This window comes from Hyla sarda, chromosome 1 (assembly GCF_029499605.1).
Source record: "Hyla sarda isolate aHylSar1 chromosome 1, aHylSar1.hap1, whole genome shotgun sequence".
Taxonomy (NCBI): domain Eukaryota; kingdom Metazoa; phylum Chordata; class Amphibia; order Anura; family Hylidae; genus Hyla; species Hyla sarda.
Window position 1 is genome coordinate 407,257,965 of NC_079189.1, and position 27,391 is coordinate 407,285,355.

The 27,391-nt window shown below is 43.7% G+C and overlaps 1 protein-coding gene and 1 pseudogene across 1 annotated transcript; both read left to right on the plus strand.

Annotated features, from left to right (window-relative positions):
• The first annotated feature begins 647 nt into the window (after nucleotides 1-647).
• LOC130308672 (putative uncharacterized protein DDB_G0271982) lies at nucleotides 648-13,253 on the plus strand. Its single transcript, XM_056552263.1, has 3 exons — nucleotides 648-828; nucleotides 7,162-7,386; nucleotides 12,936-13,253. Exons 2-3 carry the CDS (start codon nucleotides 7,339-7,341, stop codon nucleotides 13,242-13,244), a joined length of 357 nt encoding a protein of 118 aa, XP_056408238.1. The 5' UTR covers nucleotides 648-828; nucleotides 7,162-7,338; the 3' UTR covers nucleotides 13,245-13,253.
• Nucleotides 13,254-23,764: 10,511 nt separating this feature from the next.
• LOC130344718 (U2 spliceosomal RNA) lies at nucleotides 23,765-23,939 on the plus strand (annotated as a pseudogene).
• Nucleotides 23,940-27,391: the final 3,452 nt, after the last annotated feature.

Sequence of the window (27,391 nt, forward strand, 5' to 3'; positions counted from 1 at the left end):
CGATTTTGCACGATTTAAGATCGGAGGTAAAAGCATGGTTGACCACGATTTTTCGTCCAGATTCTAAATCTGATCAAAATCGTGTCTGACTTTCTTTTTATTGATGTCTATGTAAATCGCATGGAATTGCGTGACTGTGCGATTCTATCAGATTAATCGCACACGATTTTTTAGTACGCATGTGCAGTAGACTTCAAAACACATAGACTTAACTTTATTGCCATTGGCATACATATTCATTTTAAAAACAGGATCAGATTTTTATTGAAAATCGGATGGAATTTTTATCTGTACGATTTTTGGATACGATTTAAAATCTGATAGCAAAGAAATTTTTACATACGATTGTATACGATATTTTGCAATCCGATTTCGTCCGATTTTACAGTCCGATAATCGGATGGTTAAATCGTGATGTGAACCTAGCCTTAGTAAATAGAAATGCTTCTGTTAGGACACAGCAAAATAAGCTATGTAGCTGGAGGGGGGAATTCATTGTACTGGGAGTGTCACATCTTTAAAAAAGGGAACTTGGCATGGGTCCAAGAACTGTCTGAATGTATGCAGCACCATGAAAACATCATCGTTTATATACTGTGCACGTATTATATCTACTTTACAAGCTACAGTCCCTCCATCATTTCTAAACCACACACACCCATGCATTAGACACAATGACATTGCTCTTGTTCTGACAGGACTGGAAACTTGGATAGAAACCTGTTATTGTGATTCAAGGAAGTGATATTTGAGGAAATGAAGAGTACAGGATATAGAGCTGGAGCTCTTCACTTACATATTGGATATCATACCTGCAACTCCTAAACCGTGAGTCTTCTGTATGATGACTATTTCCCTTTAAATCTTTTATCAGATTCCCAGTCCATTATATTTCTTCATGTGTCACTTCATTAAGAACTTTGTGATATATACTAGTGCCAGAAGTGACATTACTAGTTTATACTGGACCTTTTTTTCATTTCTTATTTAAAACATGTATTGGGAACATTCTCCTTCTCTTCTTGCTTTAATATCTTTTATAGTTCCATAACTATTTCTCTTTTATCCCTATTATCCCTGTTCTACAAGACAATTCTCGCTCAGTCTTGTTCTTTGCCTTGTTGGCTCGACTCATCCATTGTCAGGATAGACCTTCCTTACATCAAGTGAGCTTTAAATTACATACATTTCAACACAACAGTAAGGTTTATTTCACTGTTTATTCTGATATAACTTATAGAGAGTTATGCATATTGATACACAATTAATATTGTGTGTGGAGAGTAGTACAACTGATAAAACTTTATTGAATGGACATCCAGAATAAATGGATGAACATTACATGACCTGTTATTTTAAACATTGATAATCTTTAGGCTTAATCTTTTCACATGTTGCATATGAATCACTTTGTTTAGTCCACAATATCATTTTATGAACGCAATTTTCCATCACAGTCAAATCGGCACCAGATAGAAATATGGCTCGTGACAATATACAGTGGTCCCTCAAGTTACAATATTAATTGGTTTCAGGATGACCATTGTATGTTGAAACCATTGTATGTTGAAACCATAACTCTATGGAAACCTGGTAATTGGTTCTCAAGCCCCAAAATGTCATCCAAAAATAGAAAAAATTGAGGATTAAAGAAGAAAAGTCTAAAAGTAAGAAAGAGCTGCTGGAAGCAGTAAATCACTGTCTATGTAGAGGGTAGGACTTTCTTTAGGGTTCTGTACTGTACACACAGTGTCCAAAAAAATACCATGGAGCTGCCCATGCCTTGTGTCCAAAGAACAGCTAACTCTGCCACGTGTTTCAGACAGCCCAAGTGCATGCACTTCAGTAATACAGGGGCTAGTGAAATGTCTTTTCTGATTGGTCAATTTTTCCAGTCATTGACACGTTTCACAGATGAGCATGATTTTAGGTTACAATGGTCCAGAAAAGACCATTGTATGTTAAAAATATTGTATGTTGATGTCATTGTAAGTTAAGGGACCACTGTATTCATTACCAGTCAATAGATTTCCTATTAGTATATATCTGGAATAAAAGGTGCTGTGCCAGAAATAACATTTGGATAGGTAATAAATGTATTACCTGTGTCTCTAATTTGAATGGAGCAGAGGTCATGCATGCACCCTGCCACTCTATGTCATTCTATTAGACTCTGGAAGGTAACCAAGCACCATACTAGGCTATCAGCCTGTATAACAGTGTATAATGTTGTGTCCCCTCAGAATACCTCTACACACAGCCATTAATGTCTAAACCTTGGCAATGTCCAAAGTGGGTCCAATTAGTCATTTTCCCTCCCTGGTGTCATGTGGCTTGTTAGTGTTACAAGGTCTCAGCTGTAAATGAGGAGCAAATGTCTTACATTTGATGTTATCATTCTCACACTCTCTAATACTGGTCACTGGAGGTTCAACATGGCACTTCATGGCAAAGAACTCTCAGAGGATCAGAATTTTTTTGTTGTTGTACTACATAAAGATGGCCTAGGCTAAAAATAGATTGCCATGAACTGAAACTAAGCTACAACATCGTGGGCAAGACCATACTGCAGTTTTTACAGGCCAGGTTCCACTTAGAACAGGATTTGTCATGGTCGACCAAAGAAGTTGGGTGCATGTGCTCAGCGTCATATCCAGAGATTGTCATTGAGGAATAGAATGCTGCCAGCATTGCTAGCAGAGGTAAAAGGGGTGTGGGGGGGAGGGGTTAGACTGTCAGTACTCAGACCATATGTCTCATACTGCAACACATAGGTCTGAATGGCTGTCATCCCAGAAAGAAACCCCTTCTAAAGTTGAAGAACAAGAAAGCCTGCAAACAGTTTGCTAAACACTAGCAGACTAAGGGCATAGATTACTTGACTTAATACAAGTACAATTGAGTTCTTATATTTTCAAATAGGAAACTGTGCCTGTACTCACGGAGCTCCACAAAACTCCACTATGCACAATGGGTAATACACATATGTAGGGCAATTAAACAGAGGCTGCTCACCAACTTAGCTTTACTGCAACAGTGAGTTCCCATTCAAGACATAACTCACGTACTCTTCATGCTTTTATTCACTTTTTTTCATTTTTCAAATGGAATCATCTCTCCGGACAAAGTTATAGCAGCAATATAGCAGCAAGAAGTTTAAACATTCGCTGTAGCTTCCCCAGTCATGGCACAACGTTTCAGGGGCAGACCCCCTTATTCATGCACAATGGCGCATGAATAAGGGGGTCAGCCCCTGAAATGTTGTGCCATGACTGGGGAATGTTTAACCCCTTAACGACCACGGACGTAAATGTACATCCTGGTGCGGCGGTACTTTGCGCACCAGGACATACATTTACGTCCTGTGTATGACCGCGGGGATCAGAGCGGTGCTCGCGTAATACACTGCAGGTCCTGGCTGCTATCAGCAGCTGGGGACCCGCCGCTAATCCGCGATCGCGCGGATGTCAGCCATTAACCCCTCAGATGCCGTGATCAATACAGATCACGGCATCTGCGGCAATGTGCATGTTAAAATTGATGATTGTATCGCCCGTAGCGCTACCGCGGTGATCCGATCATCTGAGGTCTCCTCACCTGCCTCCGGCCATCTCCTCGGGTCTTCTGCTCTGGTCTGGCCGAGCAGACTAAAGCAGAAGATAGCCAATAACACTGATCAGTTCTATGTTCTATGCATAGCACTGAACAGTATTAGCAATCAAATGATAGCTATTGATAGTCTCCTATGGGGACATACAAGGTGTAAAAAATAGTTGAAAAATGTAAAAAAAAAAAAGTGAAAAATCCCCTCCCCCAATAAAAACGAAAATTGTCCCTTTTTCCCATTTTACCCCCAGAAAGCGTAATAAAAAAAAAAACATATTTGGTATCATCACGTGTGTAAATGTCCGAACTATCAAAATACAGTGTTAACGATCCCGTACGGTGAACGGCGTAAACGTAAAAGATAAAAAAAAGTCAAAAATTCTGTTTTTTTTGTCACATTTTATTCCAAAAAAATTAATAAAAAGTGATCTAAAAATTTTATAAATGCAAATGTGGTATCAATAAAAATTACAGATGGCGACGCAAAAAAGGAGCTCTCATACCGCCCCATATACGGAGAAATGAAAAAGTTATAGGTGGTCAAAATAGGGCAATTTTATATTACTGATTTTGTACAAAAAGTTTGAGATTTTCTTAAGCGGTACAAAAAGAAAGAAAAGTATCTAGCCATGGGAATCATTTTAATCGTATTGACCCACAGAATAAAGAACACATGTCATTTTTACCATAAAGTGTACAGTGTGAAAACGAAACCCTCCAAAGTATGCAAAATTGTGTTTTTCATTTAAATTTCCTCCCTTAAAAAAATTATTCTTTGGGTTTGCCATAAATTTTTTTGGTAAATATAGGTTTCATTACAAAGTAAAATTGGTCACGCAAAAAAAAAAAAAAGCCCTTATATGGGTCTGTAGATGGAAATATAAAAGAGTTATGGATTTTAGAAGGTGAGGAGGAAAAAACGAAAATGCAAAAAAAAAAATTGTCCTGGACCTTAAGGTTAAAATGGACTTGGTCCTTAAGGGGTAGACTTCTTGCTGCTATATTGCTGTTATACCTTTGTCAGGAGAGACAATTCCATGTGAAAAATGAAAAAAGTTAATAAAAGCATGAAGAGTACTTCTACGAAATCGTGAGTTATGTCTTGAATGTGAACTCACTGTTGCGGTAAAGCAAATTTTCCTGCAGCCTCTGTTTAATTGCCCTACATATGTATATTACCCATCATGGATTACTTGAACCATATTCTGTGGTCTGATGAAACCAAGAAAAACGTATTTGGTTAAGATGGTGTGAAGCGTGTGTGGCAGCAACCAGGTGGAGAGTACAAAGACAAGAGTGTCTGGGCCTGCATGAGTGCTGCTGGCACTGGAGAGCTATAGTTCATTGAGTAATTCATAAATACCAACATGTTCTGCAACATATTGAAGCAAAGGCAAAGCATGATCCCCTCACTTTGAAGACTGGGCCACAGGGCAGTATTCCAACATAACAACCCTAAACACATCTATAAGAGTACCACTGCCTTGCTAAAAATCCTGAGGGTAAAGGCGATGGACTGGACAAGTATGTTGCCAGACCTAAATCCTATTGAGCATCTGTAGGGCATCCTCAAATGGAAGGTGGGGAAGCTCAAGGTCTCTAACATCCATCAGTTGCAGTGGCAACCTGTGAAGCTCTGGTGAACTCTAAGAGGCTTAAAGGGGTACTCTGGCACTGAGACATCTTATCCCCTATCCAAAGGATAGGGGATAAAATGTCTCACCGCGGGGGTCCGGCCACTGGGGACCCCCACAATCTTGTATTCGCCACCCACCTGTTTGAGCTGCACGCCGCGGCGCCAGCTCACAAACAGCCGGGTGGCGACCACGGGGCCGGAGTATCGTGACGTAACCACTTCGCCCCCGTGTGACATCACCCCCCGCTATGCAAGTCTATGGGAGGCGGCGTGGCAGCGGGGGGCGGAGTCGTGACGTCACGATACTCCGGCTCCGTGGTCGCCACCCGGCTATTTGATAGCTGGCACCGCGACGTGCAGCTCAAACAGGTGGGTGATGAATACATGGTTGCGGGGGTCCCCAGCGGCGGGATCCCCGCGCTGAGACATCTTATCCCCTATCCTTTGGATAGGGTATAAGATGTCTCAGGGCCGGAGTACCCCTTTAAGGTAGTGCTGTAAAATCATGGTGGACACACAAAATATTTGGAGCCAATTTTGACATTAATGTCTGTGTGCCATTATGAGGGAACAGGAAAGTAAACACAGTTATTATTTACAGAAATGTTAGAGGTGTACTCACTTATATCAAGGTATAGATGAATAAATCACTATTATACCTGGAACAATTTGGAGTACATGTTAATTCTGTATCCAGGATCAAGGCCCTGGCTGCAGGCAACCTAAAAATGCTGCTTGCTCTCCTGTGCATATATATATATATATATATATATATATATATATACACACACACACACAATTTAATAATCTGTATAAATTACTTAGAAAAGTTGTTTAAAGAGATCCTGTCAACACCTGATTCCCCCCCACCCCTACCACCAGTGAAGCGCTGATTCAGAATCTGCAGTTTGTATCTTTCTACTCACTTGCGTTGCCATGCTATTTGCCCTCTTTATTATATTGATGAGCTAAGTAGTCCTCTCTATGCAGCACATGCCCCATTTGCGGGCTTATAGCAGGGAGATGCAAGTGGGTAGAAAATACAGATTCTGAATCAGTGTCTTTAGCTGGGGGGGGGGGGCTTGGTATGCTAAAACAATTAATTGTCTATCTTCAGGATACACCTGGCACTACCCACTAATCAACTGTCCAGCACTCCCACAACAGAGTGAGCGGCTGGTTCCATTTGTTGTGTAGTGGTGGCACCGTGTTACTGCAGTTCATCTCCCATTGAAGTAGATGGGAGCTGAGCTCCGGTAACCAGACTGGCCACTATGCATGGAACGGAGCCAACTTCTTCTGGCCCCATTCACTGTGGAGTGCGGGTGATCAGTTAAAGTACCATCAGTGATTGATAGACTGTCCTGAGGCTATCAATCTCATTGACCTCAAATACCCCTATAATCCTATATTACTGAACACAATCCACACAGTAAACAGAGGTTTTGCAACATTATATGAAAACTATAGTGTGCCTAATTCTATGTATATGGCCTTGTCACCCATCCACCTTGCTCTGAACACCATTTATAGAACTGAATATTCCTCTTATCAATGGAAAAGCACACACCCCTTTAATGGCAATGTGGGCTGTCATAAAAGGGGTATTCTCATCGTATAAAGTGTAGCACTGTATTCCCTTCACTTTTGGTCACCTGCATGGTTCCTCCCGAAAAAACTGCACCACATCCTCATTAAAGTGAACGGTGTTGGCTGCAGATCCCTGCACAGCCAGGTGGACAGTAGCACTATATTTGTCAACAATTCTTAATAATAATACATAAAAGTATGTTGTGCATATACCCACTAATATAGTTCACCTAGAGATTGCAGGTAAAGATGCATGAGAAAAGCACATTTTAAAACAAATATGGGTGTGATTAAATTGTAAAAGTCTCTTGGCTCATTTGTATCCCTAGGACTGGCCCATGTAAAGTGTTCATCAATTGTTGCCAAGTTGACATCAGCAGGATTAACAAATCTCCCACACCCATTCATTGTGGCGAAGGTGTATAGTCACATTCCCCTGCACAGCAGAGTGTGTGCTGGTGCAAGACTCATCTGGTTGAAAGCTCTCCAAGTCCTAGAAGTTAAGGATGAGTGGTTGTAGTTGTCTGCGCCCAGAGACTGATTCAGAGGATGAGGTGAGTAATTATGTGTCTTTAGGCTTCTGTTTCACAAATTCTAAACAGTTTCGGAAGGTTTAATAGTTGTATTCTTTATACAGATTAAGATGAGACAGGTCTGTATGCTATTGTCTGAAATGCATACTTAAAGGGGTACTCCACTGGAAAAAAAAAAAAGTGGCCCGAAAGTTAAACAGATTTGTAAATTACTTCTATTCAAAAATCTTAATCCTTCCAGTACTTATCAGCTACTGTTATGATCCACAGGAAGTTCTTTTCTTTTTGAATTTTCTTTCTGTCTGACCACAGTGCTCTCTGCTGACACCACTCTCCATGTCAGGAACTGTACAGAGTAGGAGCAAATCCCCATAGGAAAACCTATCCTGCTCTGGACAGTTCCTAAAATGGACAGAGGTGTCAGCAGAGAGCAGGAGAAATAGATATACAGGGTGGGCCATTTATATGGATACACCTTAATAAAATGGGAATGGTTGTGGCACATTAGTATATGTGAGGGGGGAAACTTTTCAAGATGGGTGGTGACCATGGCGGCCATTTTGAAACAAACTTTTGTTTTTTCAATAGGAAGAGGGTCATGTGACACATCAAACTCATTGGGAATTTCACAAGAAAAACAATGATGTGCTTGGTTTTAATATAACTTTATTCTTTCATGAGTTATTTACAAGTTTCTGACCACTTATAAAATGTGTTCAATGTGCTGCCCATTGTGCTGGATTGTCAATGCAACCCTCTTCTCCCACTCTTCACACACTGATAGCAACACCGCAGGAGAAATGCTTGCACAGGCTTCCAGTATCCATAGTTTCAGGTGCTGCACATCTCGTATCTTCACAGCATTGAAAATTGCCTTCAGATGACCCCAAAGATAAAAGTGAAAGGGGGTCAGATCGGGAGACCTTGGGTGCCATTCAACTGGCCCAAGACAACCAATCCACTTTCCAGGAAACTGTTCATTTATGAATGCTCGGACCTGACACCCATAATGTGGTGGGCACCATCTTGCTGGAAAAACTCAGGGAACTTGCCAGCTTCAGTGCATAAAGAGGGAAACACATCATCATGTAGCAATTTTGCATATCCAGTGGCCTTGATGAAGAATGGCCCCACTATCTTTGTACCCCATATACCACACCATATCAATTTTTGTGTTCCAACAGTCTTGGAGGGATCTATCCAATGTGGGTTAGTGTCAGACCAATAGTGGTGGTTTTGTTTGTTAACTTCACCATTCACATAAAAGTTTGCCTCATCACTGAACAAAATCTTCTGCGTAAACTGAGGGTCCTGTTTCAATTTTTGTTTTGCCCATTCTGCAAATTCACTGCGCTGATCTGGGTCATCCTCATTGAGATGCTGCTGTAGCTGGAGTTTGTAAGGGTGCCATTTGTGAGTAGCTAATATCCGCCGAAGGGATGTTCGACTAATGCCACTCTCCAGTGACATGCGGCGAGGACTACGCTGTGAAATTCCCAATAAGTTTGATGTGTCACATGACCCTCTTCCTATTGAAAAAACAAAAGTTGGATTCAAAATGGCCAACTTCAAAATGGCCGCCATGGTCACCACCCATCTTGAAAAGTTTCCCCCCTCACATATACTAATGTGCCACAAACAGGAAGTTAATATCACCAACCATTCCCATTTTATTAAGGTGTATCCATATGAGTGGCCCACCCTGTATAAGACAGATCCAAGACAACTTCAAATAGGGAGTGGGGGGAAGGTAGGAAGAGGCCCATGCGGGGCAAAGGTTTGAGTTTTTTATAGCTGTTATTTTGTTATACTTGATGTAAAGAGCTACACTCACTTAGTGTAGGGTCACACGTAACGGATCCGCAGCATATTTTATGCTGCGGATCCGCTAGTGATGTGCCTCCAGCTGTTGCCACTCCCCCTTCCCCGCCCCCTGGCCTGCTCACAGCAGCAATCTGCTGCTCCGAACAGCCACACAGGGGCCTGCGATTCGCCGAGTGCACTCGCAGTGTACTTAGACATCACAGAGCATGAAGTGGAAATATATCCTGAAAATACGATATGTTCCCTTGTAGAAAAAGGAATTGTTTGTACCATTTAACATGTACTCTGGCTAATGTAAATTCTACTTTTTACTGTCAGTATTTGCATATTGTGAAATGACGTAATTATTCTATAGGAATAGAGATAATTGTGGTATACTGTACATGGTCTCTCAAGATCATAGAAACATGGAGTATACAATGCTCTCTTGCACTTATAAGTGTCCAACTGTGGTTAAAGTTACCATAAAAAGTTAATTAAGTTGTTAGTATCCCACAAAGTTTTGATGTATAATTGTATTTAGGGGTACACACTAAACTGGTGTTTTGGCCACTTGTATTTGAGTCTTTCTGGTCCATTCAATTTGGTTGAATTTGTATCTTTCAGTTTTCATATAAGCTTGCATAATTACCTGGCATGTGCGCATATAGCAACATCATTGTGTGAGCCTGCATACTTACAAGTGACTTCAAAAAATGTAGAGGTGTAATGTAAGGTGATCGAAAACAAAATTCAATCACCCTACACATCTATATTGTATGATTTGAGGTATGATGTCCTTTTCTGGCTATAAAAGACTCGCACGAGTCCTTTATTATTCTGTTAGGTCTATATACAAAATACCTCATAACAAATTATTTGTCATTGCCCCCACAGGCACATTACTTTTCATGTGAATTTCATAGTACAGTCTGCTGAGGGCTTGTTAACTACAGCTATGACTATTGAATAGGTACACACCATAACGATAGACCCATATGTGTAACACATGTTATAGAGGTCAATTTAGAAAATGTTTACATTTCTGAATTACTTTAGATTTGGGTTTTTAAGGGAACCTGTCAGCCTGTTATGTACAGTACTAGGGATAACGTTGTCAATCAGTGACAAGGAAATAATTCTACCACTGTACAAATCACTAGTCAGACCACACATGGAATATTGTGTACAGTACTGTGTAGAGGGTTCAAAGATGGCCAGCCAGAGTAATACATACAGTCATGGCCGTAAATGTTGGCACCCCGGAAATTTTTCAAGAAAATGATATATTTCTCACAGAAAAGGATTGCAGTAACACATGTTTTGCTATACACATGTTTATTCCCTTTGTGTGTATTGGAACTAAACAAAAAAGGGAGGAAAAAAAGCAAATTGGACATAATGTCACACCAGACTCCAAAAATGGTCTGGACAAAATTATTGGCACCCTTAACTTAATATTTGGTTGCACACCCTTTGGAAAAAATAACTGAAATCAGTCGCTTCCTATAACCATCAATAAGCTTCTTACACCTCTCAGCCAGAATGTTGGACTACTCTTTCTTTGCAAACTGCTCCAGGTCTCTCTTATTGGAAGGGCGCCTTTTCCCAACAGCAATTTTAAGATCTCTCCACAGGTGTTCAATTGGATTTAGATCTGGACTCATTGCTGGCCACTTCAGAACTCTCCAGCACTTTGCTGCCATCCATTTCTGGGTGCTTTTAGACGTATGTTTGGGGTCATTGTCCTGCTGGAAGACCCAAGATTTCGGACGCAAACCCAGATTTCTGACACTGGGCTGTACAGTGCGACCCAAAATCCATTGGTAATCCTCAGATTTCATGATGCCTTGCACACATTCAAGGCACCCAGTACCAAAGGCAGCAAAATAACCCCAAAACATCATTGAACTTCCACCATATTTCCCTGTAGGTACTGTGTTCCTTTCTTTGTAGTCCTAATTCCGTTTTCGGTAAACAGTAGAATGATGTGCTTTACCAAAAAGCTCTATCTTGGTCTCATCTGTCCACAAGACATTTTCCCAGAAGGATTTTGGCTTACTCAAGTTCATTTTGGCAAAATGTATTTTTGCTTTTTTATGTCTCTGTGTCAGCAGTGGGGTCCTCCTGGGTCTCCTGCCATTGCATTTCATTTAATTTAAATGTCGACGGATAGTTCGCTTGAATATCTTTGGAACTTGTTTGGGGCTGCTTATCCACCATCCGGACTATCCTACGTTGACACCTTTCATCAATTTTTCTCTTCCGTCCACACCCAGGGAGATTAGCTACAGTACCATGGGTTTGAAACTTCTTGATAATGTTGTGCACTGTGGACAAAGGCAAACCTAGATCTCTGGAGATGGACTTGTAACCTTGAGATTGTTCATATTTTTCCACAATTTTAGTTCTCAAGTCCTCTTCTCCCTTTTCTGTTGTCCATGCTTAGTGTGGCACACACAGACACACAATGCAAAGAGTAAACTTCTCTCCTTTTTATCTGCTTTCAGGTGGGATTTTTATGTCGCCCATACGTGTTCCTTGCCCCAGGTGAGTTTAAAGGAGCATCACATGCTTGAAACAATCTTATTTTTCCACAATTTTGAAAGGGTGTCAATAATTTTGTCCAGCCCATTTTTGGAGTTTGGTGTGACATTATGTCCAATTTGCTTTTTTTGTTACTGCAATCCTTTTCTGTGAGAAATACTTCATTTTCTTGAAAAATTTCAGGGGTGCCATCATTTACAGCCATGACTGTATAATGGGAGGACTACAATACCCAGAAAAAATCATCAGAATTAGGGTTATTTAGTTTAGAAAAAAGATGGCTTAGGGGCGACCTAATAACTATGTATAAATGTATCAGGAGGCAGTGCAGAGATCTCTACCATTACCTATTTATACCCAGAACTGTATCTATAACAGGAAAGAAAAATAATGTTTCTACACCAGCAAGGACAGGGTTTTTTTTTTCTGTAAGAGCAGTGAGACTATGGAACTCTCTGCCGGAGGAGGTGGTCATGGTTAACTCAATACAAGAATTCAAAAGGGGCCTGGATGCATTTCTGGATAGTAATAACTAGATCTATAGGCACAGTACGTTGATCCATTGATATATTCTGACTGCCATATTGGAGTCAGGAAGGAATCCCCCCCCCCAGTATGGGGCAATTGGCATCAACCTCATAAGGGTTTTTTGCCTTCCTCTGGATCAACACAGCAGGGACACCATAGGGATATAGGTTGAACTTGATGGACTTGATGGTGTTTTTCCAACCTTATAAACCATCTAACTATGTAACTGTGTACAAAAGACAATCTCTTCAGAATGGAGGACACCAACTTGGAGCTTGAGAGGGGCAACCTTGTAAACTATGTAATATGTCAAACTCTTTTTTCACTGTACAGTGGGCTTTAAAGGCGGGCCCACGCGTCATAGTCACATCAACATGCTGGCTCTGCCTTCAAACCTTGCTGCACACACAGGGCTGCCACTGGGTAGCCCTGTGTGTCTACTCATAGGAAAATACGCAGAATATTTCCCACTGCACAGCAAATTTTATGCAGTGTGAAATATGCTGCGTACACGCTACATGGAACCATACCCTAAGATGTTGTGGCAGTAACAACTGTCAGGTCATCAGTTTGTTGAAAAGATAAACAGGCCTTGGAACCATTGTGAAATATAAACTGAAAAGGGGATACTTGAATTGTTTTAGTTCTTGCCTATTGTTTCTGACTCCAAATGTTTTATGTTCTTTTACCAGTACAGGGAAAGTTCTGAAAATGAGCCAAAAGAGGAAGTGGTCACCAAGGTGGATGGAGATGTGATCGTGTCTGCAGCTGTTGCAGGTGCAGCATACAAAGTTCAGAACAGTCGAGACCGTGAAATGGAACGGAAAAAGATAAGGGAACGGGAAAAAAAGCGGGAGCATGAAAGACAAAAAGAAAGAGAGAGAAACATGGAAAGGGAAAAAGACAGAAGAAGGCAAAGAGAAAGAAAAAAACAAGTGGAGAAACAGAAACAGACTAGCAAGTCTAGACAGAAACAAGCAGAAAAACAGAAAAAAAAATAAATAGGTTGATTTATTTGATTACATTTGTTCTGCTTGTTTATCCTAGAAAGAATAGGTCTTAAAACAATTAATCTTAGGGTATGTTCACACTTTCAGTATTTTCCAAAAGAAAATGCACCATTTATTTTTCAAAAAATCTGTGTTAGAGATCCAAGAAGGTCTTGGTATTTGTTTGTCCCATCATTCCTTTGCTATGACCTTAAAGGGATACTCTGACATCAGTTAAAATAAAAATGCTGCAGAAGCATGTAGCATTGGTTACCTGTCTGCCCCATTTCTAAAGTACCAAAAATCCATTTGTTTGAGCAACTGCTTAGTACTATAGTTCCCAGAATGCTTTGCTTTCCCTCAGCTCTTCATCACAGACCTTCCACCCTGCCTCCTCCTCCCCCAGAGCTGTTGCAAAACATCTCAATTCACATCAGATCATAGCACAATCAATGAGGTTGCAGAACATGCTGCACTCATTTTCTGTCTGTCCCTCTGCCTGTGGCATAACTTAGCATAGGGCAGCATTCTTCCTAAATGTTCAATAAAATATATATTAATATACATGTACAGTGGTGAAAAAAAGTATTTAGTCAGCCACCAATGCAAGTTCTCCCACTTAAAAAGATGAGAGAGGCCCTTAATTTTCCTCACAGGTATACCTCAACTATGAGAGACATATTGAGAAAAAAAAATCCATAAAATCACATTGTCTGATTTTTAAAGAATTTATTTGCTAATTATGGTGGAAAATAAGTATTCGGTCTATAACAAAAGTTCATCTCAATACTTTGTTATATACCCTTTGTTGGCAATGACAAAGGTCAAATGTTTTCTGTAAGTCTTAACAAGATTTTCACACACTGTTGCTGGTATTTTGGCCCATTCCTCCATTTAGATTTCCTCTTGAGTAGTGATGTTTTGGGGCTGTCGCTGGGCAACACTGACTTTCAACTCTTTCAAAGATTTTCTATGGGGTTGAGATCTGGAGTCTGGCTAGACCACTCCAGGACCTTGAAATGCTTCTTATGAAACCACTTCTTCATTGCCTGGGCGGTGTGTTTGGGATCAATGTCATGCTGAAAGACCCAACCATGTTTCATCTTCAATGTCCATGCTGATGGAAGGAGGTTTTCCCCTCAAAATCTCACGATACATGGCCCCATTCATTCTTTCCTTTATATGGATCAGTCGTCCTAGTCCCTTAGCAGAAAAACAGCCCCAAAGCATGTTTCCACCCCCATGCTTCACAGTAGGTATGGTGTTCTTTGGATGCAACTCAGCATTCTTTCTCCTCAAAACACGATGAGTTGAGTTTTTACCAAAATGTTCTACTTTGGTTTCATCTGACCATATGACATTCTACCAATCCTCTTCTGGATCAACCAAATGCTCTCTAGCAAACTTCAGACGGGCCCGGACATGTACTGGCTTAAGCAGGGGGACACGTCTGGCACTGCATGATTTGAGTCCCTGGCGGCATAGTGTGTTACTGATGGTAGCCTTTGTTACTTTGGTCCCAGCTCTCTGCAGGTCATTCACTAGGTCCCCCCATGTGGTTCTGGGATTTTTGGTCACCGTTCTTGTGATCATCATTTTGACACTACGGGTGAGATGTTGCCTTTTGACCCACTTGAATAATACTGACTTGAGATTGGAAGATTTCCCATGCTGTCTAGGGTTCTGACAAGGCTTGACTCACTGCTGTAAAGACTTATTCACTTTTATTAAAACTTTTTTTTACACTTTTTTATTCCCCACAGGGGACTATTTATTGCAATCTTTAGATTGCATATACTGATCAATGCTATGCATAGGCCACAGGTGACGTGATTATGGCATCTGAGGGGTTCATGGTGGACATCAGCTCCTGCACTCGCTTCATAGCCGGCAATGGAACTCAGGATGTACAGTTACGTCCCAAGGGCCCAGGGCATACCTGTATGCCCAGCATTCTCTAGGAGTATCCTTCATCATGCAGAAGTCTTTCAGCATGAAGAGACCATATAGTGGCTGAATGATACAGCCTGGAGTTTGCGGCATCATGAGGAGAACAAATAGTGGCTGAATGACACAGCCTGTAGGTGGCGGCAGAATGAGAACATATAGTGGCTGAATAACACAGCCTGGAGGTGGCAGAAGCATGAGGAGAACATATAGTGGCTGAATGACACAGCCTGGAATTGGCGGCAGCAAGAGGAGACCACATAGTGGCTTAATGACACAGCCTGGAGGTGGCGGAAGCATATGGTGGCTGAATGACACAGCCTGGAGTTTGCGGCAGCATGAGGAGAACATATAGTGGCTGAAAGACACAGCCTGGAGTTTGCGGCACCATGAAGAGAACAAATGGTGGCTGAATTACACAGCCTGGAGTTGGCGGCAGCATGAGGAGAACACATAGTGGCTGAATGACACAGCCTGGAGTTGGCGGCAGCATATAGTGGTTGAATGACCCAGCCTTGAGTTTGTGGAAGCATGTGGAGACCATATAGTGGCTGAATGACACAGCCTGGAGGTGGCGGAAGCATGAGGAGAACATATAGCGGCTGAATGAAACAGCCTGGAGGGGGCAGCAGCATGAGGAGAACATATGTTGGCAGTATGAGACCGCCTGGAGGTGGAATTAGCATGAGGAGAACATATGGTGGCAGAATGAGAGAGCCTGGAGGTGGCAGTAGCAGCATCAGTAGTCCTGAAAGTGACCCAGTGACAGAGTGGTGCGGTGGGTGGAAATACCAGTACCGTGTGACAAAGGTGCGTGAAAAAAGGAGAAGTTGGCATCAGATGTGTGGCATCAGGAGGGTGGCAGGATCAGAATAGTAGCTGAGGCAGGTAGGCAGAAGAAAACGGTCTCTTAAAAGTGTTAGTGTGCACAAGTAAGTATTGAGGATATGCATTACCTAAAACTTAACATTTAATAATATGCTTAGGATAAAATATATGGACCACAAATTTTTTTTTTTTATTAAACAAAAGGAAAGGTGTTTAAAGGAAATCTGTCATCAGAATCACCCGCACTAAACCTGTTACACAGGCTTGTAGTGTGGGTGATCCTGATTAAAACGCTTCTTACCCGGTTAAAAATGGTTTAGCGGTTCTTAAGATATCTATATCTTTAGTTTTTTGTTATTCCCTGGCTTGGGACTCAGTGGGAGGTCTTATCATCTCGGACTCGGCTACACGTCATTCTAGCTGGGCGGAGCGGCCGCCCGGCTCATGAATATTCATGAACTTATCCTCGTGGTCTAACTCCTTTTTCTAGGTCTGGTGGGGAGGGCCGCGCATGTGCCGCGTTCCATACACCCGGAAGCGGCGTTCTCCCCCCGGCTTCACTCGAGCTGCGGACCTATACAAGTAAGAAGACGGGCTGCATGAGTGAAAAGCCGGGGGTGGAAGGAAGGGAGGGACGGAGGGTGTTTTTATTCACAAACTGAAGGAACAAGCTTTTCACTCATGCAGCCCGTCTTCTTACTTGTATAGGGCTGCAGCTCGAGTGAAGCCGGGGGGAGAACGCCGCTTCCGGGTGTACGGAACGCACATGCGCGACCCTCCCCACCAGAACTAGAAAAAGGAGTTAGACCACGAGGATAAGTTCATGAATATTCCTGAGCCGGCGGCCGCTCCACCCAGCTAGAATGACGTGTAGCCGAGTCCGAGATGATAAGACCTCCCACTGAGTCCCAAGCCAGGGAATAACAGAAAACTAAAGATATACCGTATTTACTCGAGTATAAGCCGAGTTTTTCAGCACGATTTTTCGTGCTGAAAACACCCCCCTCGGCTTATACTCGAGTGAACTCCCCCACCCGGAGTGGTCTTCAACCTGCGGACCTCCAGAGGTTTCAAAACCACAACTCCCAGCAAGCCCGGGCAGCCATCGGCTGTCCGGGCTTGCTGGGAGTTGTAGTTTTGAAACCTCCGGAGGTCCGCAGGTTGAAGACCACTGCGGCCTTCGACATCATCCAGCCCCCTCTCACCCCCCTTTAGTTCTGTACAGTACTTACCTCCGCTCGGCGCTGGTCCGGTCCTGCAGGACTGTCCGGTGAGGAGGTGGTCCGGTGGGATAGTGGTTCCGGGCTGCTATCTTCACCGGGGAGGCCTCTTCTAAGCGCTTCGGGCCCGGCCTCAGAATAGTCACGTTGCCTTGACAACGACGCAGAGGTGCGTTCATTGCCAACGTACTTCTGCGTCATTGTCAAGGCAACGCCTCTATTCCGGGCCGGAAGCGCGGAGAAGAGGCGCCCCCGGTGAAGATAGCAGCCCGGAACCACTATCCCACCGGACCACCTCCTCTCCGGACAGCCCTGCAGGACCGGACCAGCGCCGAGCGGAGGTGAGTACTCAGAACTAAAGGGGGTGAGAGGGGGGCTGGATGATGTCGAAGGCCGCAGTGGTCTTCAACCTGCGGACCTCCGGAGGTTTCAAAACTACAACTCCCAGCAAGCCCGGACAGCCGATGGCTGCCCGGGCTTGCTGGGAGTTGTAGTTTTGAAACCTCTGGAGGTCCGCAGGTTGAAGACCACTGAGGGCGAATGATGAGAAGAGGATGATGAAGGGGGGGGTGTGGGATGATGAAGGGGGGTGGGGATGATGACAAGAGGATGATAAAGGGAGGGGGGGGGGTGGGATGATGAAGGGGGGATGTGTGGGATGATGACAAGGGGATGATGAAGGGGGGATGTGTGGGATGATGACAAGGGGATGATGAAGGGGGGATGTGTGGGATGATGACAAGGGGATGATGAAGGGGGGATGTGCGGGATGATAAGGGGATGATGAAGGGGGGATGTGTGGGATGATAAGGGGATGATGAAGGGGGGATGTGTGGGATGATGACAAGGGGATGATGATGAGGATGTTAATGACGGGTCTGGATGATGACAGGGGGGGATGATGTATTTCCCACCCTAGGCTTATACTCGAGTCAATAACTTTTCCTGGGATTTTGGGTTGAAATTAGGGGTCTCGGCTTATACTCGGGTCGGCTTATACTCGAGTATATACGGTAGATATCTTAAGAACCGCTGAACCATTTTTAAGCGTTTTAATCAGGATCACCCGCACGACAAGCCTGTGTAACAGGTTTAGTGCGGGTGATTCTGATGACAGATTTCCTTTAACCCCTTAAGGACGGAGCCCATTTTCACCTCTAGGACGAAGCCCTTTTTTGCAAATCTGACCACTGTCACTTTAAACATTAATAACTCTGGAATGCTTTTAGTTATCATTCTGATTCTGAGATTGTTTTTTCGTGATATAATCTACTTTAACATAGTGGTAAATTTTTGTGGTAACTTGCATCCTTTCTTGGCGAAAAATCCCCAAATTTGATGAAAAAATTTAAAATTTTGCATTTTTCTAACTTTGAAGCTCTCTGCTTGTAAGAAAAATGGATATTCCAAATAATTTTTTTTGGATTCACATATACAATATGTCTACTTTATGACTGCATCATAAAATTGACGAGTTTTTACTTTTGGAAGACACCAGAGGGATTCAAAGTTCAGCAGCAATTTTCCAATTTTTCACAACATTTTCAAACTCACAATTTTTCAGGGACCAGTTCAGGTTTGAAGTGGATTTGAAGGGTCTTCATATTAGAAATACCCCATAAATGACCCCATTATAAAAACTGCACCCCCCAAAGTATTCAAAATGACATTCAGTAAATGTTTTAACCCTTTAGGTGCTTCACAGGAAAAGCAGCAAAGTGAAGGAGAAAATTCAAAATCTTCATTTTTTACACTCGCATGTTCTTGTAGACCCAATTTTTGAATTTTTACAAGGGGTAAAAGGAGAAAATGTATACTTGTATGTGTAACCCAATTTCTCTCGAGTAAGCACATACCTCATATGTCTATGTAAAGTGTTCGGCGGGCGCAGTAGAGGGCTCAGAAGAGTAGGAGCGACAAGGGGATTTTAGACAGTACGTTTTTCTGAAATGGTTTTTGGGGGCATGCCGCATTTAGGAAGCCCCTATGGTGCCAGAACAGCAAAAAAAAAAAAAAACACATGGCATACCATTTTGGAAACTAGACCCCTTGAGGTACATAACAAGGAATAAAGTGAGCCTTAATACCCCACAGGTGTTTCACGACTTTTGCATATGTAAAAAAAAAATAATAATTTTCACTTAAATGTGTGTTTCCCCCCAAATTTCACATTTTTTAAATGGTTAATAGCAGAAAATACCCCCCAAAATTTGTAACCCCATCTCTTCTGAGTATGGAGGTACCCCATAAGTGGACCTGAAGTGCACTGCGGACGAACTACAATGCTCAGAAGAGAAGGAGTCATATTTGGCTTTTTGAGAGCAAATTTTGCTCGGGCAGCATGTTGCATTTAGGAAGCCCCTATGGTGCCAGGACAGCAAAAAAAAAACACATGGCATACCATTTTGGAAACTAGACCCCTTGAGGAACATAACAAGGGATAAAGTGAGCCTTAATACCCCACAGGTGTTTCACGACTTTTGCATATGTAAAAAAAAAAAAGGGTTAATAGCAGAAAAGACCCCCCAAAATTTGTAACCCCATCTCTTCTGAGTATGGAGGTACCCCATAAGTGGACCTGAAGTGCACTGCGGGCGAACTACAATGCTCAGAAGAGATATGTATATGTAGTGTTTTACTCTTTATTTTATGTTAGTGTAGTGTAGTGTTTTTAGGTTACATTCACACTGGAGGCAGATTACACTGAGTCTCCCGCTAGGAGTTTGACCTGCGGCGGAAAATTTGCCGCTGCTCAAATTTGTAGCGGGGAACTCACTGTAATCTGCCGCCAGTGGGAATGTAGCCTGTACATTCACATGGGAGGGGGGGTCAAAACTACAACTCCCAGCATGCACTGACAGACCATGCATGCTGGGAGTTGTAGTTTTGCAACATCTGGAGGGCTACAGTTTGAGACCACTTAGTGTTCTACAACCTGAACCCCTCTAGATATTGCAAAACTAAAAGTCCCAGCATGCCCACACAGCAAACAGCTGTCTGGGCATGCTGGGAGTTGTAGTTTTGCAACATCTGGAGGGCCACAGTTTAGAGACCACTGTAAACTGTGGCCCTCCGGATGTTGCTAGGCAACAACTCACCTAGCAGGACCTGGAAGTATTACTGCCGCCGCCGCACTTGGGGGAGGATCGCGGTCGGGGATCCGGGATCCAGGTAAGGGACCTTCGGCGCCGACCTTCCCTGGACAGTTCCCCCGTTTTGCCTGTACACCGATAGGTGGGCAAAGCGGGGGAACCGAACTTTAACCCCCCCTCCCTCGGTCTGCTATCGGTCGGTCGCTCGGCCGACCAATAGCAGGGATAGGAGGGGTGGCACCCCTGCCACCAAACTCCTATCTCTTCAGGGGGATCAAGGGTGTCTCGGACACCCCTGATCCCTCTTATTTTCCGGGTCACCGGGTCACCAGGGACCCGTAATAGCGCAGATCGCAGGTCTGAATTGACCTGTGATTTGCGCGCATCGTGGTCATGGGGGATCTCAGGACCCCCCTCGGCGATGTGCCGGGATGCCTGCTGTTAGATAACAGCAGTCATCCCGGCCCGATCACCGCTACCGGTGACGCAGCGCTCCCGGAAACCCACGAAGTACATGTACGTCGCCGCGCGCCAAGTGACACTTCGCGGCGCTGTACATGCGCCATTCATTCCCCCTTATCGAGGTCTTTGCATTACATCAATACTTGGTGGTGTAGGAGGCACATGGTGTTTTTTGCACATCTTTCCCTGTTTGATTTAAAAACAATTTGGGGTACATATATTTTATCCTAAGAAAAGTTAAGTTTTAGGTAATGCATATCCTCAATGCTTACTTGTGGTCTGATGCAGGGGAATGTTTGTAACTGGGGAGCAGTGCCTTAAATCTGTTTGGCACTATACATATTTGTGAAGTGTTGGTGTAGCACCATGGTCAATCTACTCTGCAGCATCAGGCATTGGTGGGTGGAAATCCTGGCTGATCCATGCCTGATTCATCTTCACAAAGGTCAGTCTCTCCACATTTTTCATGGACAGATGAGTTCTCCTTGGGGTTACTATGGCCCCCACTGCACTAAACACCTCTCTGATGGCACACTACTGGCCGGGCAGGACAGCTTTTCCAGGGCAAATTCTGCTATTGCAGCCACAATTCAAGTTTGGCTCCCCAGAAGTCCAGTGGATCTTCAAGGTGTGTTGGCATGGTCATGTCAAGGTATGCCCCCACCTGCTGGTTCAGGTCCTGCTCCAGGTCTACCTGCTGCTGATGAGTTGCTTCACTATGAGGGTGAAGAAAGGTACTCATCAGCGACTGTAGACTCAGGGTGCTGCTGATGGAGCTGGTACTGCTCCTGTCACCCCACCCCACCCCTCCCCAGCAGCCATGGCAGTGGAAGGTGAGCACAGAGGGCCCCCCAAGTCAGACCTGTGAGAGGATAGACAATGGCGCCAATAGGCATCGACCAACAAAACTGTGCTACACTGTGTCCCTCCTCCAGTTCCACCCCCACAGGGCTAATTTGGCCATGAGATGTAGGCGCCATGTCTCCAGTGCCCTGACCAGCCATTCCATCATTCCAACATATGGAGGATGGAATTCCAAAGTGTGGAAACATCGCAAATTAGACTATGTTGGGGCATGCCGTTCTGACGCTGCAGCTCAAGGAGGGTGTGCTTTGCGATGTACGAGTGGCTGAAGTGCATGCAATGTTTCCTTCCCATTGTTAGGATGGGAAGGGTGGAACACTTCAGGAACTGCTTGACAACCAGATTGAACATGTGTGCCATGCAGGGCGCATGTCTCTGGCTTCCTTGTCGCAGCGCAGACAAGATGTTCTTCCCCTAAGTAAGCCATGATTCGATTTCTTGAATTTAGCAGTTCCTCCCCTGTGTGACTCAGTTCGGGAAGGCAAACCATGTGAAGAACAGCGTGACACCGCAGTGCCCTGCACACATGGTATGATGGAGGGGCACTGAGACTTGTCCGTGCAGTGGAGGCTGAGGACACGATGGAGGAGGTGGAGTCGCACACTGTCACAGGACCAATGGCCTGAGAGCATGGAGGCGGAAGTGGTGTATGACCGGTCCAAGTTGCTGTTGTGCTCCTTCACACACAGAAATCATCCCCAGTCCGAGATTTATTCCCCTGCAGTCTATATATCCCCAGCCCGTGCACTTTGTTATCCTCCCCTTCAGATAACACTCTTATCTTCTCTGTCTTCTTTCAGTGCAGACCTGCGTCCTCAGAAGAAAGAGCAGGGGGAGGGGAGATGAGGAGCTGTGTATGTCCTCTCTCCCCCTGCTCTGGCTTCTTTCTCTCATGCACACCTGCGTCCTCCAGGAGGGGGAGATGAGGGGCGTGGCTTCTTTCTCTCATGCAGTTCTGAAAGAACAGAGAAAAAAAAAGCCATGACGTGTTGTCCACAGCCTAATCCTAACATGGGCGACCTTGTGGACAACACAGAACTACAGAACTTCTTGGCCCACAAACAGGTAAGAAAAAAAGACACATGTCACACAAACATATAATACATGTAAATTGCAAAAAACATGAACATTAAAAGAAGATGCAATATAGCTAAAAATCTTAACTACCGAAGTACCCCTTTAAGACTTTAACAGGAACAAAATAGTACACCACTGAGATGTATGTATGTGGTATGCACTTATGAGGGGAGGACAATGCACTCCAGTATGCTTAAAACAGTATTTGTGTACAACACCAGCAGTACACGCCAGTGCTGCAGCACACAGTCGCTGTGTACCACACCCCAAATTGCACTCTCTCTCTCTCTCTCTCTCTCTCTCTCTCTCTCTCTCTCTCTCAATCTCACTCCCTTCCCTATCAGTGCTTCTAGGCAGGATCTGGGCTTGAGGTGAATCGCTGTTGTAAAAAAGCTTTTTTGTGCAACAAATTGCTCTCTGTCCCTCTCTGTAATAGAACACTGATGTGACTGGGAGGTGAATCGCTGCTGTAAAATGCTTTTCTGTGCAACACACACTGCTCTCTGTCCCTCTCTCTTTTCAAAAAAATGCTGATGTGACTGGGAGGTGAATAGCTGCTGAAAAATGCTTTTCTATGCAGCACACAGCGCTGTCTGTCCCTCTCTTTCTCTCTCTGCAATAAAAGGCTGAAGTCACTGGCCGCAAGATGGCTGCCAATTATATAGGGCTGTGACATCACAGGGGTGGCTGGCTGCTGATAGGCTGCATGTGATTCAGGGTCATCCCACCGACCCTTGTTTCCGCCTTCCCAGGATTCCTTGCCCCATGTCTTCACATGTGGATCTGCCATTTTAGATGCCCTGGAGCCTGGACCGCACTAAATGGAGTTTAATGAAGCGATTCAGGCAATGGAATCGCGGCGCTATTCACATACGTTGCAAATCAAATTTTTCCTGAAATTCGTAAAGAATTCGGATTCGTTAGCTCATCCTTAATAATTATGGTCCGTATATCAGGCGTCACCACATTATATCACCTGTGAAAGAATAAGGAAATCTTGAAAACCATGACCTGTTGGGTGAACTTGAGGACTGCGCTTTGTATCGCTTCTTGGCCTTTTGGCTAAGATCAAGTGTAGTATTTGTTATGAGGTAGTCCACTGGTAGGAATGGATAGCTACATGGAGGAGCAGGTGAACCGGGGCGTTCTGGTGCCACGTAACCAGCTCAATGGCTGCCCTGATGTGACCTGTTTCCTCCAAGTCTTGCCATGAGGCTGGGAGGGTCTAGAGCCAAGGTAATTTTGTGCCTCGGGGAGTGGTGACCCTGAGGTGCTGAAACTCACTGAAGCACCATATACTCTTCATCTTTGGCACTCACCCTTGGTATCCTGGCCTTCTGGCTAGGATCAGGGAAATTTTTATAAATCCGGACGGATGACTGGGCAGTATATCTGCACTCATCCACTTATTTATTTCCTTTTTTTGTTTGTCACTGTGCCACATTTACACGTTTGTTTTTGTACACAGAATTTGTCAGGGTGCGGTAGCCCTTCAGGGTGTCCCTCCTGGCGGACTAGAGGAGGTGTGTGTGGCCATCAGGTTCCTCACCTCCCTGCAACCTCTGGGCATCTTGGCTTTGGCCGAGATGCCACCAATATATGGCTCCTTGGCTAATACCTTGGTTAACGCCTAGGTTGAAGCCAGGGGCATTTGTGGCCCCTTAGTAGGTTAGGCGAAAAGGGGCATCGATTCTGGATCCTTGCAGGTGCCCTTTGGGCCGGAGGTGAAGGGTAGGTTTGTTGAAGGGCCTCTCTCCTGTTGGAGAAGGGCTAATGATAGACCGCATCCTCTGTACACGTTTTTTTTAGTGTGACACGCTTGCACTTTTTCTTGCGCCTTGGGTGATAGAGAGCACGTTCCTCGGCTCCTAAAGAAAAAGAAATTGAGGACCGCGCTTTGGAAACACTGAAGTAGAGTAAGGACTCCATCTAGTGGGGAGAGCCTGCACTGGAAATAGTAATAGGTATTCCTATGAACAGATGACATAATACGAACAAAAGAAAAAAAGAGGTAGTGTAGCTCACTGTAGCAAGAAGTATACCCGAGGTTACTGGTGTTGCCTATATCCAAAAAAGGCAAAAATAATAATAAAAAAGTAATAAATTATATATAAATATATTTAACCCCTTAAGGACCAACCCAAATAAACCTGTACGCCCCTGAAAGACCAGGCCTGTTTTTTCAAATCGGGGATGTCTGTCTTTATTAGAGAATAACTCTGGTAACGTTTTGCCAATCACGATCATTCTGACATTGTTTTTTTTTGTCACAAGTCGTCCTTCATGTACATAGTAAAAGTAAGCCGATATCATTTGTAGTTTTTTTTTTACAATGCAAAAAATCATGACATTTTTTTAAAAATTACGATTTTTTGCTATTTTAACACTAATAGGTTGCATATATTTATACATACTGACCAAATAGTTTATGAAACTTATACTTTCAGATGTCTACTTTATTTTGACAGCATTTTTTTTGTTTTTAATTAACATTTTAAATTAATTAGAAGCCTAACAATTGAACTTGAAATTTTAAAAATTTGAAAACTACATCTTTTTTGTGTGTGCTATGCAAGGTTTGCAGAAATTTTAAGGTAGTAGAACATAGGAACACCCCCCAAATTACCCAATTTTAAAAACTAGACCCCTCAAGGTATTCGCTAGGGGGTACAGTGAGTATTTTAACACCATCATTTTTTGGCAGGAATTATTACAATGTCAGTGTTAAAAATTCGAAATTTGCCTTTTTTCACAAATGCATCATTTGTGGGGCATATTTTTTGTACATCACTTCTGATATTGCAAGAAATGCACCCTATATTTTATTGAGCTGCTCGGCCCGTGTTTGGAAATACCCCCGCTTAGGCCATATTTGGTTCCTTGGCTGCGTGGTAGGACCTCAAAGGAGAGGAGCCCCCTTTGGCTTTCAGGGCATCATTATATGAATAGTCCCCATTCATACTGCGTTTCTGCAGTATAGGTGTCCGTTGTCATGTCAAAAAAGGGATGTATACTGTAGCAGTCAGAAATGACTGGAGCTGCTACAGTATACGTCAGCATCACTCTTTGACATGATGCTGACGGATACCTCTAACACTGCGGAAACGCAGTATGAATGGGACACAGTGTAGGGTCACATAGAGCGCATCCGCAGCATATTTCACACCGCAGATGCCCCCGACGCTATTGGTTGACACACAAAGCTACCCAGCCGCAGCAGGGAGCTCATTATTGTGACTGTTGGCGGGCATCCGCAGCATGTAATAAGCTGCGGATGAGTGCCGTAGGGTCCTACACATTATACATTTTTATTTTTACTATATTTATTTAATAAATGTGTTTTTATAATTTTTTTTACACTTTTTACACTTTTTTTTACACTTTTTTTATACTTCTTGTTTTTATACACTTTTATTTATTTTATTTTATTTTTTCACTTTTTTTTATGCTTTGGAATACTTAGTATTCCAAAGCATTGCAGATATATGCTGCCTGCTGGTTTTACACTAGCAGGCAGCATATGAGGACGTGCCTCTGGCACGTCCTCACAGGCAATAACCGGGGCAGACCTGGGGGTCCTTGTAAAGACCCCCGGCTGCCCAGGTAAGCAGCAGCACGCCGCGATCATTGCGGGGTGCTACAGGAGAGAGACAGAGGGAGCCCCCTCCCTCTGTCAAAACTCCTTACAGCTCGTGGTCGCTTCCGACCACGGCTGTAAGGGTTGAACTGCCGCCCGCTGGGGATTACACACAGCACCCCGCGATCGTGCTTCGGGGTGCTGCAGGGGTGACAGAGGGAGCTCCCTCCCTCTGTCATAACACTTACAGCCAGCGGTCACTTCCGACCGCGGCTGTAAGGGTTAAACTGCCGGGACCGAAGATTACTTTGGTCCCGGCAGTGCGGCTGGGTCCCTGCTGTGTATTACAGCCGAGTCCCTGCTGCGATCTCGTGGGTGCACTGGGCAGCACCCACGAGAGCCATGGACGAGTATACACGTCCTGGTGCGGGAACTTTCATCCTGCCTGGACGTGTATACATGTCCATGGTCGTTAAGGGGTTAAAGTCTAAGTTCACACATTGTAAAATGAAAAAAAAATACAGCATTGAAATATATATATATATTTTTTTTTTTATCTGATGGTGTGTTCCATTATAGTCTATGGAAAAGTGGCTGTCAGTGCACATAATGGGGAGACTTATTAAAACCTGTCCAGAGGAAAAGTTGCCCAGAACAACCAATCAGCTCGTTTCTTTCATTTTTAACAAGGCCTCTGTAAAATGAAAGTAGCGATCTGATTGGTTGCTATGGGCAACTGGACAAGTTTTCCTTTGAACATTGTTTTTCAGTGTTAGAATGACTGCTGTGTGCACTGACAGCCGCTTTTCCATAGACTTAAAAGGAACACATTAATATACTATATCTATTTTACTGCAGTATTTTAGTTTTTACTACAACTTGGCCTTATAAGGTGCCAAGTATGTACTTTTTAGAAGTAGTTTTGCATGTACATGTTAACCCCTGTACACCCTGTGCCTGCTCCCCTGCTGTGACGCGGGCAGAAAAGCCACTGTGATTGGCTGAGACGTGCATGCCCACCCCATACTATTGGTTGTTGGGGGGGGGGGGGGTGCAGCCTCGCTCTTCTCACTATTTTGCAGCCTTGCAGGT